A 16,622-nucleotide genomic window follows, 5' to 3' on the forward strand; every position below is an offset into this window, starting at 1 on the left:
GTCCTGACCAGTGTTGGGGGGAGGGTCTCCATCCAAGCAAACCTCCTCCCTGGCTCCTGCCTCTGGGGAGGGAGCTTGAGTCCCCTTCTCAGCCCGTCTCTTCTCTGACCTCCGCACACACAGCAAACCGTGGCCATGGTCTGGGTGTGGGCAACCAGGCCTGTGGGTACAGGGGCGGGGGTACAGGAGGGGAGGGGCACGGCCATCCATAGGGGCTGGCTGTCCAGGTGAAGGAAACTGACCGTGGGGCAGTGGGAACTGGCCCGATTCCCTTCTGCTCTGCACCCCCGAGTGTCTACTGTGCCCCCACGTGTCCCCCCACCCCCCATGCCCAGGAAACAGGCGGCCCTTCCATTGCGCAGCTTGAGTAGGGTTTAATGAAAGGACATTTGCAGAGTGGACCCAGGGTCCTCCTATGGCCAAGGGCAGCAGACTTTCTGAGGGCTGAGGGCCCGTCCTCTCCCCCTCACCCACGTGGCCCATGGGGATCCATGTTCTGGTGGTCATCAGGCCTGAAAGGGTGGCCAGAGGAAGGGTCAGCTTCCAGAGTCCCTTGACCTCTCCCCATTTGGAACCCAGGACCCACCCTCCCAGCTGAGCCCCCAGGGGCCACGCCGAGGGGTCCCTGGCTCCAGGCAGGGGTCCAGTGGGTGCAGGTGTCACGAGAGGGGCCAAGGCTCCCAGGAGCTATGCTGTGGCCCCTCGGCCCCCTGGACAGTGCACCTGTCTGCCCGTGCATCCTCTGGAGGCCCTGCCCAGAGGAGAGACACAGATGATGGTGATGACCGGGCAACTTGGAAAGGAGACTCTCTGGATGGACACCCTTGAACACCCTAAATGATGCTGAGTTGTTCACTTTTCGGGCTTCCCTGCTGGCTCAGCTGGTAAAGAATCCGCCTGCAATGCGGGGGACCTGGGTTTGATCCCTAGGTTGGGAAGATCCCCTGGAGAAGGGAAACTCCAGTATTCTGGCCTGGAGAACTCCATGAACTGTATAGTTCATGGGGTCGCAAAGAGTCGGACAAAACTGAGCAACTTTCACTTTGTTCACTTTAAAATGGTACATTTTATGGTTTATGACTTTCACCCAAATTCTAAAAATGGATGTTTTGTTGAAATTCCACCAAACGGAGAAAAACTGAGACAGGAAACGGCTTCCATAGGATTCTGCCTCTTGGGCTGCCCCGTGTTCTTGTCGTTTCCAGATCTCTTCCCCAGGTCAGGTGCACCCTGGTCCCCCAACCCCGCCCCAGGCTGCTGTGCGGTGCTTTGAGGATGCTGTTCACCCTCTCGTCTCCTGAGCGAGCCGCGTGGGCATGGATTCCTGAGTCTGGAGCTTCTCATCACTTTGTGGACATGACACCTTCCCCTCACCCCACCTGTTCTCAGTCGTGGGTTTTCACTAAGCCGGGGATGGGAGGAGGCAGGTCTTGCCGCCCATCCTGCACCCACCTGCGGTGTTCCTGGCGCATCCCAGGCACGGAGGCTCTGACCAGCAGCCTCCACAGGGTTCTTGCTCGCACTCAGGGGAGCCACTACCTGGCCCCTGTTCTCTGAGGGCAGGGGTGGCCTTTACTTTGGAGTTGATCGGACACCATCTGTTTGGCCTGCTCTGCCCTCTGGGCCAGCAAGGGGAGCAGGACTGTCCCGGGGGCTCAGTGGAGCCGCCCCAGTGCCTCTGGTCCAGGCTCCACGGATGGAGTGAGGTGAGAGGGAGGCCCAGCGGGCAGTGAGTCCGCAGATTTCATGGGAATGCCCCCCAGCCCTGCACCCTCAGGGCCCAGTGCACCCCAGGGCCAGACGGGGAGCCCGAGAGAGCCAGCTTTGCCTGGGCTACTGGACTGGGCGGCCCTCCCGCCCCCACCCGGCCAGGTTGGCCTGCAGCACTCGCGGGCAGGGTCCCAGTTGGGGGCAGGGAGTCCAGACCTTCCACCCCTCATGCTCCTGTGCGGGTGCCTTTATCTCTGCCGCGGGAACCCCCCCTCGGCCCCCACGGCCCCTCTTAGCACTCCTGATGCCCTGCTGGTTGCCAGGCACCCTGGGCGTGCCCAGCTATTCCAGCCATAAAAGGACTGAGGCCAAAGGGCCAAAGTGCAGCCTGAGGCTCCTGGGCCCAAGTCAGCATCACTGGCGGGGGGGGGTACCGAGCGGGTCTCGGGAGGGGCCAGGGAGCAGTCCAGGGCCGCCCTCTGGCGCCCCGCGGGCTCTTCCAGCACCCTCTAGTCCCAGTGGGGCCGGGCTCACCAGTCCGGGGTGCCCCACTCAGTTCCCAACCTCTCGGCTACAGCAAGCCCCCCGGAGTCCTGCTGCCCCCTGCCCTGTGCCACGGCCAGGCCCAGCTGGGCCTTGGGGCTCCTGGGGGCGGGCATTGCTGTGAACCCTGCCCCCCATGCTCTGCATCTTGGGGTACAGACCCTGCTTGTGCTGGGGGTTTGGGGTCACAGCCTCGCCCAGGCCTGAGCTCAGGGACCCAGGCCTCTGAGTCCCAGCTTCCTCCTGGGATGTCCCTGTCCGCTGGTGCGGTGGTTGTAGGGCCTGCATGGGATGCAAGGGCCTCATACCTGGGACCTCAGGAGCCCTCGATCCTGGTCCAGAGCTGGCCCGAAAGCCAGCCTCAGAGGTGGGACTGTCATAGCCCTTGAGGCCCTGCGGAAGGCTGCCGGCTGGAAGCCCCCTCTCCCTGCAGACTCGGAGTCCCAGTAGCCCCTCTCCAGTGGGGGCCCTCCCCTCCCCCCATCCCAGGCCACCCTAGAGGAGTCAGCCCTGTGTGAGGGGGATCCAGCTCCCAGCATCACACACACTTGGAGATCTACACGCCCTCGCTGGACCTCAAAATCTCCACCTGTCCAGGATGCCCCGGTCTGGGAGGGTGGGCTCTGCTACCCACGGGTGTGTGCGTATGCTCCTGGCTCCAGCCTCACTCAGGGCGGATGTTCCTGAGGGTCATGGGGTTCCGTGCAGCAGGGGAGGGGTGCCGTGCTCCCAGCTGTGTCGCCTCCCCAAGCACGGGGACGAGGGGCTCCCACCCCCTCTCCACCCCCCAGCCAATAACCATGGTCTGGGGAGGTCTGCCAGAGACCATCTCAGGATGGGCTGTGCTCCTGGGGTGGGGCGGGGTGCCGTGATGAGGAGACAGGACCCGACATGCAGTGTTCTGTAGTCTCAGGGCCCCAGGGTGGAGGCCCTGGCCTGTCCATCACCCAGCAGCCCCAGCAGGCTCGGCCTGGCCAACCTGCAGCTCCAGCCACATCCGCCTGGCCCGGGACCTCAGCCAGCATGCTGGGCTCTGGTGGTTTCAGACACTGCTCCCGCCAGGGCCCCGGCTACGTCACCAGCTCAGCATCCTCACTTGGGCGGAGCGGTCACTGGAGGGGAGGCCAGGGAGGGCCCAGAGAGGAGGCAGTGGGCGGTGGGGCCACAGAGGCCGGACAGAAGGTCCCAGAATGGCCAGAGGACACGTGGCAGGAAAGGAAGAGGCTCGGAGCGGACCCGAGGGCGGGGCAGCCTGGTGGCTCCTCCTGCGGGGTGGACGAGGCCTCCAGTGGAGAAAGCTGGGCCAGTCCACACACACCTGCCCACAGGGACGGGGCCAGCCTGCTCTCTGCAGGTCCCCGCCAGGTCCAGCTTCAGCATGTGGAAGTGGGAGGTGATACCCCAGGGGTCTGGGGCTCCCTGGGCTCAGGCAAGCATCCTCCTCCCAGCCCACTCAAGACAGACCCGGGGATGCTGCAAGTCCCAGAAGACAGACCCACCGGGGCTGCCAGTGTGTTCACCCAGGCCGAGGCCTGTCCTGGTCCGGCCGGCACCCACCTACTCCACGTCATTGGCCCAGTGGTCTCTGCCGCCCTGAGCACCCTGGAATTCACCACACTCCACCCCTCCCCTGGAGCCTCACCAGTGTCCAGCCCAGCACCCAGTATGTGCTTTGTAATTCTCTCACAGCGCGGGGGCCTGGCACAGCCTTTATAAGCGGAAAGGGAACCGGACAAGGGGGGCAAGCTCCTTAGCAGACAAAGGTGCCCCGCCCCAACCCCGCCCACCGCGCACCCGGGTCTGCTCCGGAATCTCTTGCTGGGACCCCTCGGTTGGGGTCTGCGTCTAGCAGGTCTGGTGGGTCTGTCTTGCTCCTGCCGGGGCCATGCTCAGCTCAGCGTGTGCATGCAGGCGGCGCTCAATCACAGCTGGCCCCACTCCTAGGCAGGGGGCTTGGGAGGGTGGGCCCTGGGGGCTGGTGGCGCCGGGCCGTCAGAGCTCGGTGTCCGGCTTGACCAGGTGGCCGCTGAAGGTGATGTAGAGGTCGCCGCGTTCCCCGAAGATGGCGTTGTCGCGGTCGCGCTGGAACATGCGTACCCAGACGGCGTCGCCCGCGGCCAGCGGCAGCAGCAGGCTCTGCGCCTGCATCACGCTGCGCTCGCTGGGCTGCGCGTACAGCACGGCGGCCGCGTGCGCATTGCGCATGATGTGCAGATAGGTCTCCTTGTAGTTCCAGGTGTGCACGTTGAGGCTCAGGAAGTAGACGCCGGGCACGGTGCAGAGGAAGCGGCCGGAGGCCAGGTCGAAGGCGCCGTCCAGGTTGACCAGCTCCATGTCGAAGGTCACCGCCTGGAGGGCGTCGGCGCTGTGCAGCCCCTCCCGTCGGCCCACTGAGAAGGCAGCGTAGGCGCGCGAGCACTGCGCGCCTGGCAGCCCTGCCTGCCCCTTCTGGCCCTTGCGGCCCCGGAGGCCCCGGGAGCCGGGCGGGCCCTCCTTCCCGCTCCTGCCAGAGTGACCTCTGACCCCGGCCTCGCCCTTCTCACCTGCCGGGGAGGGGTGGGAGGTGAGGAGAAGCCACTGGTCAAGGCTCCCAGATTCTCTGGCCACGCGGCCCTGCAAGTGACCTCACCTCTGTGGGCCTCTGTCTTCTCTCTCAGAGCGGCGCTAACCCACCCTCCAAGGGGCAAAGAGAAAGAAGCCACACCCTGAGGGCCTGGCTGTTCTGTGGTCTGTGCTGACGCTCATGCGGGGCCAGAGAGGTCAGGCAGCCGCCAGAGGAAGGGTCTGAACTGGGCTTTGAAAGAAGAGAGCTCTGGGGTTCAAGTTCGGTGCAGCCCCCAGGGTGTGGGCCTCCCAGAGCCCCACCTCTCTCGCCCTCAGAGGGGACCCAGGCCCCTTCCCCTCCGCTGGGGGGTAGGGCTGAGGGTAGCCTCAGGTCCCCTGTCCACAGCCCCTTCCCCGGGACACCCTCTGCCCACCCGGGGGGCGGCCGCGGGGAGCAGGCACCCGTCCATGGTCCCTGCAGGGCCCCCTCCTTCCCAGAGCCCGCCCTGGGCCCTGTCCCCTCCCCTCAGCACAGGTGTCCCTGTAGGGCTGGGGATGCTCACCTTTGAGGATCGAGATGTCGATGGTGGGCCGCAGGCGAGGCAGCCGCGCCCAAGGGTCCCCGTCGCTCACGTGGGCGCCCGGGCCGGGGGCGGCGGGGGGCCAGGCTGGACGGCAGCACTGCACGCACGGCCGGCGGGGCAGCCCCAGGCCACGCCAGGCCCCAGCAGGCAGTGCCAGGAGCAGCAGGAGGGCAGGGGCCACCATCCGGGCCAGGGCCTAGGGCCGGGCAGGAAAGGAGGAGGAGGGTGGGAGAGGAAGGCGGGGAATGGAGGGCTCGCCCTGCTGAGCCCCCAGTGGCCCCCTGCGGCAGCCTGGCAGTGCCCCTGTGTGGGGGAGACGACGGGGGGCCCAGGAAGCCATCTGGGTGGGGAGGGACAGCTGGGACCCCTCAAAGGGGCTGTGGTCCCAGAGACCGCGGAGAGCACCTGGTCAGCCCCTCCTGGACTCTCATCCCGCCCTGACACTGCTGATGGGCCCCTCCCCGGGACTGAGACTCCTCCCTGACACAGCCTGGGGGCCACCACTGCTGGGAGGGCCCCCACCGCCCTCCCCGAGCCCTAGCAAGCGCCGAGGTGGCCGCCCGTGGGATCTGGCACTTCCTGGGCACTGCTCCCTGCTCATACTCCTCCCTCCCCAAGGCCTTAGTTCTGGGTGGCACCCTCAGTGCCTGCAGCTGGGGAGTCCATGTCCCCTAAAGCCCCCGTGGCCGGAGACCCCCCACCCGGCAGTTGCAGGGGGCGCTGAGTAGGGTGGAGGCTCTGAAGCAACCCCCCAAGCCCCACTCGCCGTGACCGGCCAGAGCCCTCCAGGAGGGGTTCCTTCAGGGAAGGGCATGCCCCCCATCCCATACCCCACACTCCGGGCAGCCGGGCCCCGGGCCCGTGTTGGGTGGGGCCCGAAATGAGGCAGTTTCTGCTGGGCTGCATTGCTGGGCAGAGGGGACACGTGCATCCTGAACCCCCAGGAGGAGGGAGGGTAACCGGGGAGGCTGCCCCAGCCCCCACCCAGCTGTACAGAAGCTGGTCTTTAATCCCTGCCAGTTCTGAGCCTCCGGCCTCCACATCCCCTCCCTTGGGAGACCCTGCCTGACCCTGGGCCCATCAGTGCCAGGTGGAGCCACACTTTCCAGCTGCTGGGGGCCCTGGGTGAGCTCCATAGGGGCCTGGGCCTCAGTTTTCCTGGCAAATGGACTCTGCCTACCCTGTTCTCCCAAGGGCTGCATCCAAGAGGCTCAGGCAGGGTTGGTCTCCTGCAAGGGCAGGTGTGTGAGACTGTGGTCCTCACTCTTCCCTGTACCCTGGCCATCCTGAGCAAATACCCAGGCCCCCGCTTCCAGGAAGCCCTCCTGGAAGCCATCCTTCCTGCAGCCCAGGATGAGGGCCTTCCTCTCACATAGTCTGAGACCCACTCCCAGGCTGAGCTTTCCCGGCAGGTGGGACCCCTTCTCTCCACCACCTCCTTCTCAAAGCTCGCAGACCCTCACCCACCCCCTGAGCCACATTGGACCCTGCAGGACTCTCCTGGACCCCTCCCATGGAGGAAACGGACCGGCGTGGGTGTCTCCTGGGCAGCCACCCCCGCAGGCAGGCCTGTGCTGCTGGGGCCCCTACCCCAGGCCCTGCTCAAGGTTGCTGTGAAGACCCCCACCCACCCCCACCCCCCCGTTACCATTTCACGACCGGGTGTTGCTGCCTGCCTGGCGGTCTCCGGCGTCTCTGCGCAGCGGCCAGTGAAAGAGCCCTTTCATGCCCACCCCAGGCACCCGTGGCTTCCCTCTGGGCCATCCAAGACCAACAGTCCAAGACCAACAGGCCTCCGGCCAGCTTCCGAGCTCCCGGCAGGAGGCTCATGGGGCCCCGTTGCCCAACGCCCAGCCTGCCACCTGCCGCAGCCCCGCCTCAGGGGCTCCGGGGACCTCCCCCAGCCCTGTTGTGGCGGGGCTTAGGGGCCTGGGGTGGCCGGGACTGTGGGGCTGGCTGCCATCCGTGGTGCAGTGATTTAGGGGGAGTCGGGGAGGCTGGAGCAGTGGCTGAGTGGAGACAGACCACTAGCCAGTGCCCATCTCTGGCTGAGCCGTGGGGGCTGGGCCTGGCGGGTGGCGCTGGGGGTGGGGGCAGCATCTGGCCAGGCTGTGGTGTCTGCCCCCACCTTCCACCACACCATGCCCGTGCCCAGCGGAGTGAGAGGCCTACTGTGATACTCTGTCGGGGGCCCTTGACAGTAGCCCAGCCTTTCAGGGGATGAGGGTTCTGTCCCTGTGATGCCAGCCCCCTCCGGCAGGAATGACTCACAGGGCGCCCCGGGCAGTGGTAGGCAGGGACTGTGACTACACCAGGACCTGGCCTCATGCTTGCTTGGGCCTGAGCAGCTGGACATTGGGCCCCGGGCAGCGCCTGGCGCCTCGGCCTCTGAACACTAGGCCATGTGACTCCCTGAGAAGCATCCCCCCGCCCACCGCCACACCAAGCCAGGCTGCCTGGCGGCGGGGCACAGACGTGGCCTGGGGAGCCGGGGCCACCTTCTGGGAGGCAGGCTGCGGGCATCTGGGGCTGGCTTGCTGGGTGGTGAGCAGACCTGGTGAGGGCTGTGGTCAGGGGAGCCCGCCAGCTGGAGCCGGTTCCCGGATGTCCCCGGCCCCTGGAGGTGAGGGTTCACACTGCAGCAGTGCTCAGCTGTCCCCACACCTTGTCCTTGTCTGAACAAGCTCTGCTGGAATCCAGATGTGGGTGGCCTGGACGGAGGCCTCTCTGCAGACGCCACCCGCTTCCGACCCAGGGCTGGGCTAACCCAGGCTCCGGCTGGCGCTGCTGGGCCCAGGGGTGGGCCAGGGGCTTCTCTCTGCCCGCTCCACTTTCATCTTGGGGGTTCCTGGGGCACCCAGAGAGAGGTGGATGCCCGGGCTCCACTGCTCCCGGCATCCAACCTCGTTTCCCTATCTGTAAAGTGGGCACCATGGACTCAGCAGTGGCCAGAATGTCCCCGGGCTTCAGCCACCCTCAGGGCCCTGGTGTCCCCTGCGCCTCCCGGCTCCCCACTCCTGCAGGGCCTGAATCCCTGGGGGTGGGTGTAGCTGTCTGTCTCCTCCCCAGGGCTGCTGACTCCCCAGAGAGATGCAGCCACGGCCTCGGGAACCTGCTGAGCAGCCCAGGGCCATCCCTCAGCTCCAGGACCTGGTCATTTGTCTCTACAAGAGGACACGATTTCCGGCCTCATGGGTGGTCATGAGACAACTGCAGACAATGAGTGCCCGGCCCCCTGGGTTGTGGAATAATGAGCCTCACACAGCATCTCCACTTGGCTCCCCATCAGTGGCCACGCTGGGGGGTGGGGGCTGGGACACAGAGGCCCTGGGCACTGATGGGGGCTCCGCACAGCGCGGCCCCGGCTGCTAATGGGGTCTGAGAGCTGTGAGCATGCGGCCGGGTTATTATCTCCTGGCCTCTTAATGTAGACTGCCCGAGTCCTGCTGATGAGTTGCTGTTGGGGAGGGAAGCGGCCCCCTTGAGCTCGTCAGCAGCAGGCACAGGGAGAGAGCCTCGGCGGAGGGGGAGAGAGAGGGCCTGGTGCTGCTCGGGGGGCGCCCCAGAGGCAGCGCCCACTTCTGTCCAGAGCCGTGGACACCAGCCCCCCCAGCTCAGGTGTGCCCTCTGGCACCCGCCCTGCGCCAGGTGGGGGTGGCAGGGAGAGGTCCCACAGTTCCCTGGGCAGTCACTGCCCCAGGCCTGCAGTGTACAGCCCGGGGCCAAGTCCCTCACGGGGAGCCAGGCCAGCACCATGTTCTGACGCCCCCACTAACGAGAGCGGCGTGCCAGCCGGCCTTGGGTGACTGTTCAGGGCATGGCGAAGAAGAACAGAGCTTCAGCCGCCACCGCGGGGCCCAGAAGACGTGACCAGTGGTGGCGGGAGGTGACGCTCCCCCGGAAGCATCTGGCAGGTGGCCCAGGTGGTCAGCGGGCAATGAGGGGGACCTCGATTGACCCCGTCCCCAGGTGGGGATTGGGGGTGCCCCAAGCAGGAGACCCCCGGCCTCCCACGGTGGGGACGATGGGGTCCACAGGCAATGCCCACCTGTCCAGGTGCGCACCCTGAGTAGAAAGCTAATGTGCTCTTTATTCAAGGAGGGTGGGCCCTGCGCCCGGCAGTCACTGGTAGCCGGCCAGCTGCAGCACGGTGGGGTAGTGGGCACGGTGGGCCATGCACTTGTGGCGGTCGATGAAGAGGCTGTTGGTCTTGACCGCGATGTCCTTCTCCAGGGTCATGCGTGTGTCCTCCAGGTTGCGCAGGGACTGCTCTGCTTCCAGAAGCTTCTCCTTCAGTGCTGCCAGGGATAGGTTCAGCTCCTCCACCTCACTCGCCAGCCTGGGGGCAGAGGCGGGCTGAACGGGGCCACCCCAGACGCCAGGCCTGCCGAGGGCGCCGAGGGGGTGGCCCCAGGTTCAAAGGCTGAGCGCCCGGGGGGGGGCGTCCTACTCAATACGTTTGGCCATAGAAGGACCCCCAAAAGCCCCAGGGGAGACCCAGAAGCCAGGCTGGGGGGGGGGGGTGCGTCCACCATGACGTCAGAGGTGTGGAGGGCCAGGACAGGTGGTTGGGGTGGCCATGTGTCTCAGGGACCTCTGCCTCCCAGACCCCGAGATTCCAGACCAGGGTGAAGTGGGGAGTGTGGCCGGCCCTGGCACTTGGAGACCCACACGGTGTCCCCCAAAGGGACGTGCAGTGTCCAGTGGTGCTGGGGCAGGAGAAGGGACGTGGGAGCCCCGTGTGGGGGGTGAGGTGGGGGCCAGCGTCTTTCCTCTTTACATTTGCAGGGCTGTGTGTTGGGGGGTGTTCAAGGGGCCCCCAGAGGCTGAGGAGGCCTGGGGGCGGGTGAATGGTGCCTGTGTGGTGGAGGGTGACCGGCCCAGCCCAGGGTGGCCCCCGTGGCCACAGCACCTGAACTGGGCAGAGTCTCGGCACAGCTCCACATTGGGCCGGTGGGAGCGCTGGTAGAGGCGGGTCTGGGCCACCTTCAGAGGTGCCTCCTTGTCCTTGATGGCCTGCTTCAGCGCCGCGATGTTGTGCTCCTGGTCCGTGATCTCCCGCAGCGTCTGCACACAGGACAGCCCGTGGGTCACCCCGCACCTCCAGCCCTACCCACACAGGACGGCCCCGTGGGTCACCCCGCACCCCGAGCCCTACCCACACAGGACGGCCCCGAGGGTCACCTCGCACCCCAAGCCCTACCCACACAGGACAGCCCGTGGGTCACCCCGCACCCCGAGCCCTACCCACACAGGACAGCCCCATGGATCACCTCGCACCCCGAGCCCTACCCTCTGGCTCTGGGGGCAGTGTGGAGGCAGGGCCGAGGTGGCAGTGCAGGGAGGCCCTGCCATGGGCACCCAGAGAGCCTGGGGTCAGGGCCCTGCTGCTCCAGGGCCAGCATCAGGGACACCCCCTAGATAGCCGAGCCCGCCACCTCCTTCCACTTTCCCTGCTCTGGCCTGCAGCCCTCCCCCGTATCAGTCGCGCCAATGGCAATGCCACCATCCTCAAATGTCACTAGGTTTTCTCATCAGCTTAATGAGGGCCCTGGGGAAGTGGGGTGGCGGATGGCAGCGGCCCTGACCAGGGGTCCCTCATGATGGACAGGGCCAAGGCGGGGCAGGGGCCAGGCCAGGCTGTGACCAGGGCATAGTGGACAGTGGGAGTCTGATGGTCTCAGCCTGGTCTTTGTAGTTAAAGGCGGAGAGCCAGTCTCAGGGGCTGCCCTGGCAGGGCCAGGTCATGAGCTGGGCATGCCTGACTGAGCGATGGGCGTGGCTATACCATAGCCTGGGTGTGGCCTGGTTGCGAGACGAGACGGGCGTGGCTGTATCGTGACCTAGGCAAGCCCAGGCTGCGGGATGGGCGTGGCCTGGCCGTGGGCTGCGCGCAGTCGCCAGGCCCCACCTTGCGCAGGTGGTGCTCCAGCTTGTGGCGCGCATCCTCCAGCTCCTCACACCGCCGCCCGAAGGCCAGGTTTACGGCGTCGCACTGCAGCCGCAGGTCCTCGGACGTGTCCTGCAGGATGCAGTCGATGAGGTTCCGCAGGTTGACCGAGGCCAGTCGCTCGCGCTCAGCGCGATACAGGTGTTCTTGGGTGAACTTGGCCCAGGTCTCGGGCGTGGAGGCACTGCGGGTGGGGGGAGTGGGCCGACACCGCGGTCGAGATGGGGCACGTACCAGGGCCTCCCCGCGCCCGCCACACCCCGAGCCCCCAGCTCCTCGGCACGAACGACCACCCGCAGTCCTAAGGCCACGTCGCGGCCCCATGCTCCTCCCGCTATGGCGCCCGTAGGACCTCTGCGCGCGCTCCCGGCGCTTCCTGCGCCGCCCGGGGTCCCGGCGCTCGCGCCCCCACTACTGAGGCTGCGACGGGTGGTGGCCGCGCGCCCCCTGCCGGCCGCATGCGGAGCTGCAGCCCGCACCCCCTTACACACACACACACACACACACACACACACACACACACTCTTTCACTCACACACACACACTCTCACTTTCACTCACACACACACTCTCACTCACACTCACACACACTCACTCACACACAGACACGCACACACAACACACTTTCACTCACACACACACACACTTTCTCTCACAGACACACACACACAACACTCTCTCGCAGTCACACAGACACACTCACACACTTTCTCTCATACACACACTCTCACTCTCACACACACACACTCTCTCACATACACTCTCTCCCTCTCACACACTTTTCTCTCACACACACATTCTCACAGACTCACACTCACACAACACACTTTCACTCACACACAGACACACTCTTTTCCACACACATACACACTCACATACACAGTCACACACATACTCACACTCACACACACAACACTTTCACACACTCTCACACACACTTTCACTCTCACTCTCACACAGACACACTTTCTCACACCCACACACAACGCACTTTCAGACTGTCAGACACACTCACACACTTTCTCTCACACACTCACACACACACCCTTTCTCACACACACACTCTCCCTCTCACACACTTTTCTCTCTCCCACACACACACTTTCTCTCACTCACACAGACACACTTTCTCACACACACACACAACACACTTTCTCTCGCAGTCACACAGACACAATCACACACTTTCTCTTATATACACACTCTCACTCTCACACACACACCCTCTTTCTCTCACACACTCTCCCTCACACACTTTTCTCTCTCTCACACACTTTCTCACAGACTCACACTCACACACACAACACACTTTCACTCACACACAGACACACTCTTTTCCACACACACACTCACACACACACAGTCACACAGTCACACACATACACACACACACTTTCACTCTCACTCTCACACAGACACAGTTTCTCACACACACACACAATGCACTTTCATTCAGACTGTCAGACACACTCACACACTTTCTCACACACACACTCTGTCTCTCACACACTTTTCTCTCTCCCACACACACACTTTCTCTCTCTCTCTCACACAGACACACTTTCTCACACACACTCTCACACAGTCACACAGAAACACTTTCACACACTCTCACACACACACACATACACTCTCTCTCACACACACTCTCCCTCTCACACACTTTTCTCTCTCTCTCTCATACACACACACACACACACACCGCCCTCAATGCTGGGTCCTGCTTCCCTCTGTGAAGCCCAGCTGGGACGGTGAACTGTGTGTGCCCGGCACTTGGGTGGGGATCCCGCCGCTCGCCTGCCCACCCCAGGAGTAGAAGAACTGCACAGAGGACCCCCAGCGGAGGGATGGGGAACCTATTGGGCTCCCGCAGCCCCACCTCTCCTCGAACTTGGCCGAGTGCGGGTAGAACTGCACGTCGGTGCTCTGGTTGTTGTAGCGGCAGCAGGCCTCGTCGATGTTGTAGGCCTCCACCTTGTCAGACCAGTCCATCTCGCAGGTTTCCTTGTGCTCCCGGTTCAGCCTGCGGGCAGACAGCGGGCAGGGCCTGTGTCAGGGCAGGTGGGGAGCTGGGCGCACTCCCGACGCTGGGCATGGCCAGCCCCCAGACGGCAGGGGGCCCTCATCTGCTGACGGTGGGCCCCGGGGTGCTGGTCTGGCTCTGGGTGTCCAGGCCCCTTGGCCACCTCCACCTGCCCAGTGCCCCGTCCCCGCCCTGTGCTTCTGGCTGTGGCCAGGGACCATCCAGCACCTCGCGGAGCCTCAGTGCTGGGTCACCCGACTTCCTGCCCACAGGGGCCTAAGGGGTAGGGGGACGGGGTCACCCCAGGGTGGCTCTGGAGGCCGCCCAGACCCACCGAGTCTGGCTCACGGCCTGCATGATGGTCCTTTTCAGGAGCTCCTGAATGTTCCGGATGAGCTCGGCTTCCTGGGGGAGAAGACCCCCACCCCTGGTGAGAGTCTGAGGACCTGGGAGCTCTTAAACCCCAAGGAGGAGCAGAGTTTGGGGTGACGCCCAGTGGAACTGGGCCCTGCTGGTGGCCCTGCTTGTTGACTCCCAGCCTCTTTGGTGGAAGTGGGGGAGAGCCTGACTCACCGGATTTATTCTGGGCTTGGAGCGCCCTGTCTGGGGCACTGCAGTGGGTTCTTTGGGGGTCTTCTATGGGCTGTGGGGAGCATCAGCCAGAGGTGGTTCCCACTTGCTGGGCAGGCAGCACCCCCGGGCTCCGGCCCATCACTGGAGCCTTCCCACAGTCCCCGGAGAGCCTGGCAATAGCCTCTGAGGGCCCTGTCGACCAAGTCCCCACCCGGGACTGCCCTCACACACCCAGGACACATGGAAAACCTGTGTTTCCTCCTGCTTCCCTGACGGGTTCATTTCCTGCAGAGGAAAAGCCCTCCCCGGACCTGAATCTTCGCCTCTGCTGGGCTCTAAGCTCTTGAGTCCGGTTCTGACCCGTGGGCCCGCCTTCCTGTCCTGACTCTGTTGTCCATGTGCTGCTGGGCGGAGGGCCTGGCTCAGAACAGAGCCATCACTCCTGGAGCCTTGGGAGGTTCTTGAGTGAATGAGTGAGGGTGGGGCCGTTGGGGGGAGGGCAGAGGAAGGGCCTGGGCTTGAGGGAGGCACCCAGGTTTGAGGGGGTCCCCAGGTGCCTGACTGTGTGTGTGTGTCTCCCCATGTCTCATGAGTGCCTGTGCCTGTGGGCTGCTCAGAGCTGAGGCCCTTCCCCACCAGCATCAGGGGCCTGGCCTGGGTGACCCCCGGTCCTAGGGGGCTGCCCCAAGGACAGGTCCTGCCAGGTCTCTTTGTGGGATGCACGTGGCCTCCACCCCACCTTCACCATCCACACCTGCACCCTGGTCTGAGGCTGGATTTCCAACACGGACATCAGCAGGGTGGGGGTGTGGTAGGGCTCCACCTCTGGGAACTCAGGGTCAGGCTTCATCTGCATGACCCAGGGTGACCAGAGGAGCAGTTCAGCAGGTGCCAGGACCCAGGGGTGACTGAGGGACCACCCAGTAGGTACCGGCACCACCATGACCTGACCAGAGTGTCTCCCTTGCCCTGCACACATCCCAACCCCAGCCAGCCACCCCTGGGGCTCAGCTCAGGCCCCTCCTGGTTTCCTGGGGACTGTGGAGGGGCAGCCAGGCCTGGGGAACAAGCCCCACCCTGCCTCAGGCAAACGTCCTGACACATGTTCCAGGATGAACGCCACCGTGGCCTGGGCCCTGCCTCACCCCAAGTGGGAGCCGGGGTGGAATGGGCACAGCAGGAGCCCTGGGCCCGGGGCTGGGCCCAGTGGATAAGCACCAGGCTCCAGCCCTGCCACCTGTGCAGGGGGACACCCAGGCCATGGTGCCCCTCACCCAGCAGGGCCTGACTGGTCCACCTTGCAGGGAGCTCAGCCTTGCCCAGCACCCACTGTGGGGACCAGGCCGAGGGAAGGCCAGACCTGGCACCCTCCAGGCCCGGGACACGGGCCCCGCTCCACCCGCCTCTCCCCTCCCCCCAGGCAGCCCTAGTTCTGCCCCTGCCCCCAGCCAGGGAGGCCCCAGGACCAATTGCTTCTGGCACCCCGCCCCTCTGTGCCTGGGCATGTGCTTGAGTGTCCCCACGTGTGCAGAGGGTGCAGGCTCCCGGGGGTGCCCAGGCACCGAGGCTTCTGCCAGCCAAGTCAAGGGGGGGACACGGGGAAGTTCATGCTGCCTGGAGAGAGCTGGGAGGCCGGTCTGCGGCTCCGGGACCCGGGTGGCCGAACCTTCAGCAGCTCGATCTCCACACAGTCGCGCACGAGGTCAGGGTGCTGTCGGCGCTCGCGGCACTGCAGGTTGTCGGTAACGATGGAGAAGGGCCCGGCGGTGGCGTCCAGGGCGTGCTCCAGCCGCTGCTTCTGGGCCAGCAGCAGCTCGGTCTCAGAGACCAGCTCCCCCACCTGGCGCTGCAGCTCCGACTTCCAGCCGTGCATGTCCTGCAGGCGCTCACCCACCTTCCTCGTGGAGTCCTGCTGCGTGCGCTGCGCCAGTGCCTCGGTCTCTGCCGCTAGCTGCTGGCTCTCGTGGCGCTGCCGCTCCGACTGGTCTCGGTCGGCGAAGGCCTGGTGGTAGCGGGCATAGCAGTTCTGGAACCACTCGTCCAGCAGGTACTTGGCCGTGCGGAAGCCGGAGGTGGCCAGGCCTGAGGAGGTATGGGCGCCTGTGTTTCGGGCCACATCGTACAGCTTGCAGGGCAGCTGGCATGCTGGCACCGTCTGTGGGGTCGGCTCCTTGGTTAGGAGTATGTCCGTCTGCGCCATGGCGCCGCCCAGGCACAGGCAGGAGTGGGGAGAGAGGGAGGGGGGCCGCTCAGCTCACTCAGCAGGGCAGCTCCAGCCACTGGGTCCCCAAGCAGGACGTGGCTTCTGGTCTCCCAGAGACCTGTACACACCAAGCCCTTCTGTTGCTAGGCAACCGGAATTCTCCCCCCTCCCACCACCCAGTGGCCCTCTTAAAGGGCCAGGCAGGCCCCAGCTCCACCTGTCCTGGCCACACCTGGTACCTGCCAGAGGAGTTGCACTACTTGTTCCCGTGTCAGACTTGTTCCCGGGCAGCACTCTCCTGGGCACCCAGGTGTCCCTGATGGGGGTTTACTCAGCCTCCAGTGAGAGCCTTGAATCAGATCCTCAGATCTGCCCCTAAGGAAGGAGGCAAGTCCTGTCATGGGGACAGTGTCCCCAAGACCACCCAGGGCCTGGCCTGTGTCTCCTGGTCCCTGGGCTGCTTCTTGTCCTTCAGTTGCTCAGTCATGTCCT

The 16,622-nt window shown here is 65.0% G+C and overlaps 2 protein-coding genes across 3 annotated transcripts; both read right to left on the minus strand.

Annotated features, from left to right (window-relative positions):
• Nucleotides 1-3,845: 3,845 nt before the first annotated feature.
• C1QTNF8 (C1q and TNF related 8) lies at nucleotides 3,846-7,494 on the minus strand. Its single transcript, XM_070460671.1, has 3 exons — nucleotides 7,030-7,494; nucleotides 5,361-5,577; nucleotides 3,846-4,796 (listed from the first exon to the last, which is right to left on the minus strand). Exons 1-3 carry the CDS (start codon nucleotides 7,030-7,032, stop codon nucleotides 4,246-4,248), a joined length of 771 nt encoding a protein of 256 aa, XP_070316772.1. The 5' UTR covers nucleotides 7,033-7,494; the 3' UTR covers nucleotides 3,846-4,245.
• A 1,957-nt stretch (nucleotides 7,495-9,451) lies between these two features.
• On the minus strand, nucleotides 9,452-16,258 carry TEKT4 (tektin 4). Of its 2 annotated transcripts, none has more exons than XM_020886445.2 (6): nucleotides 15,822-16,258; nucleotides 13,689-13,759; nucleotides 13,211-13,354; nucleotides 11,293-11,515; nucleotides 10,294-10,448; nucleotides 9,452-9,720 (listed from the first exon to the last, which is right to left on the minus strand). In XM_020886445.2, exons 1-6 carry the CDS (start codon nucleotides 16,125-16,127, stop codon nucleotides 9,504-9,506), a joined length of 1,116 nt encoding a protein of 371 aa, XP_020742104.2. In that variant the 5' UTR covers nucleotides 16,128-16,258; the 3' UTR covers nucleotides 9,452-9,503. The 2 variants fall into 2 exon arrangements, with proteins under 2 accessions (XP_020742104.2, XP_020742103.2); XM_020886444.2 differs by having other exon boundaries at nucleotides 15,594-16,258.
• Between the last annotated feature and the right edge of the window lie 364 nt (nucleotides 16,259-16,622).

The sequence above is a fragment of the Odocoileus virginianus genome, chromosome 33, assembly GCF_023699985.2.
Source record: "Odocoileus virginianus isolate 20LAN1187 ecotype Illinois chromosome 33, Ovbor_1.2, whole genome shotgun sequence".
In the NCBI taxonomy this organism is placed as follows: Eukaryota; Metazoa; Chordata; class Mammalia; order Artiodactyla; family Cervidae; genus Odocoileus; species Odocoileus virginianus.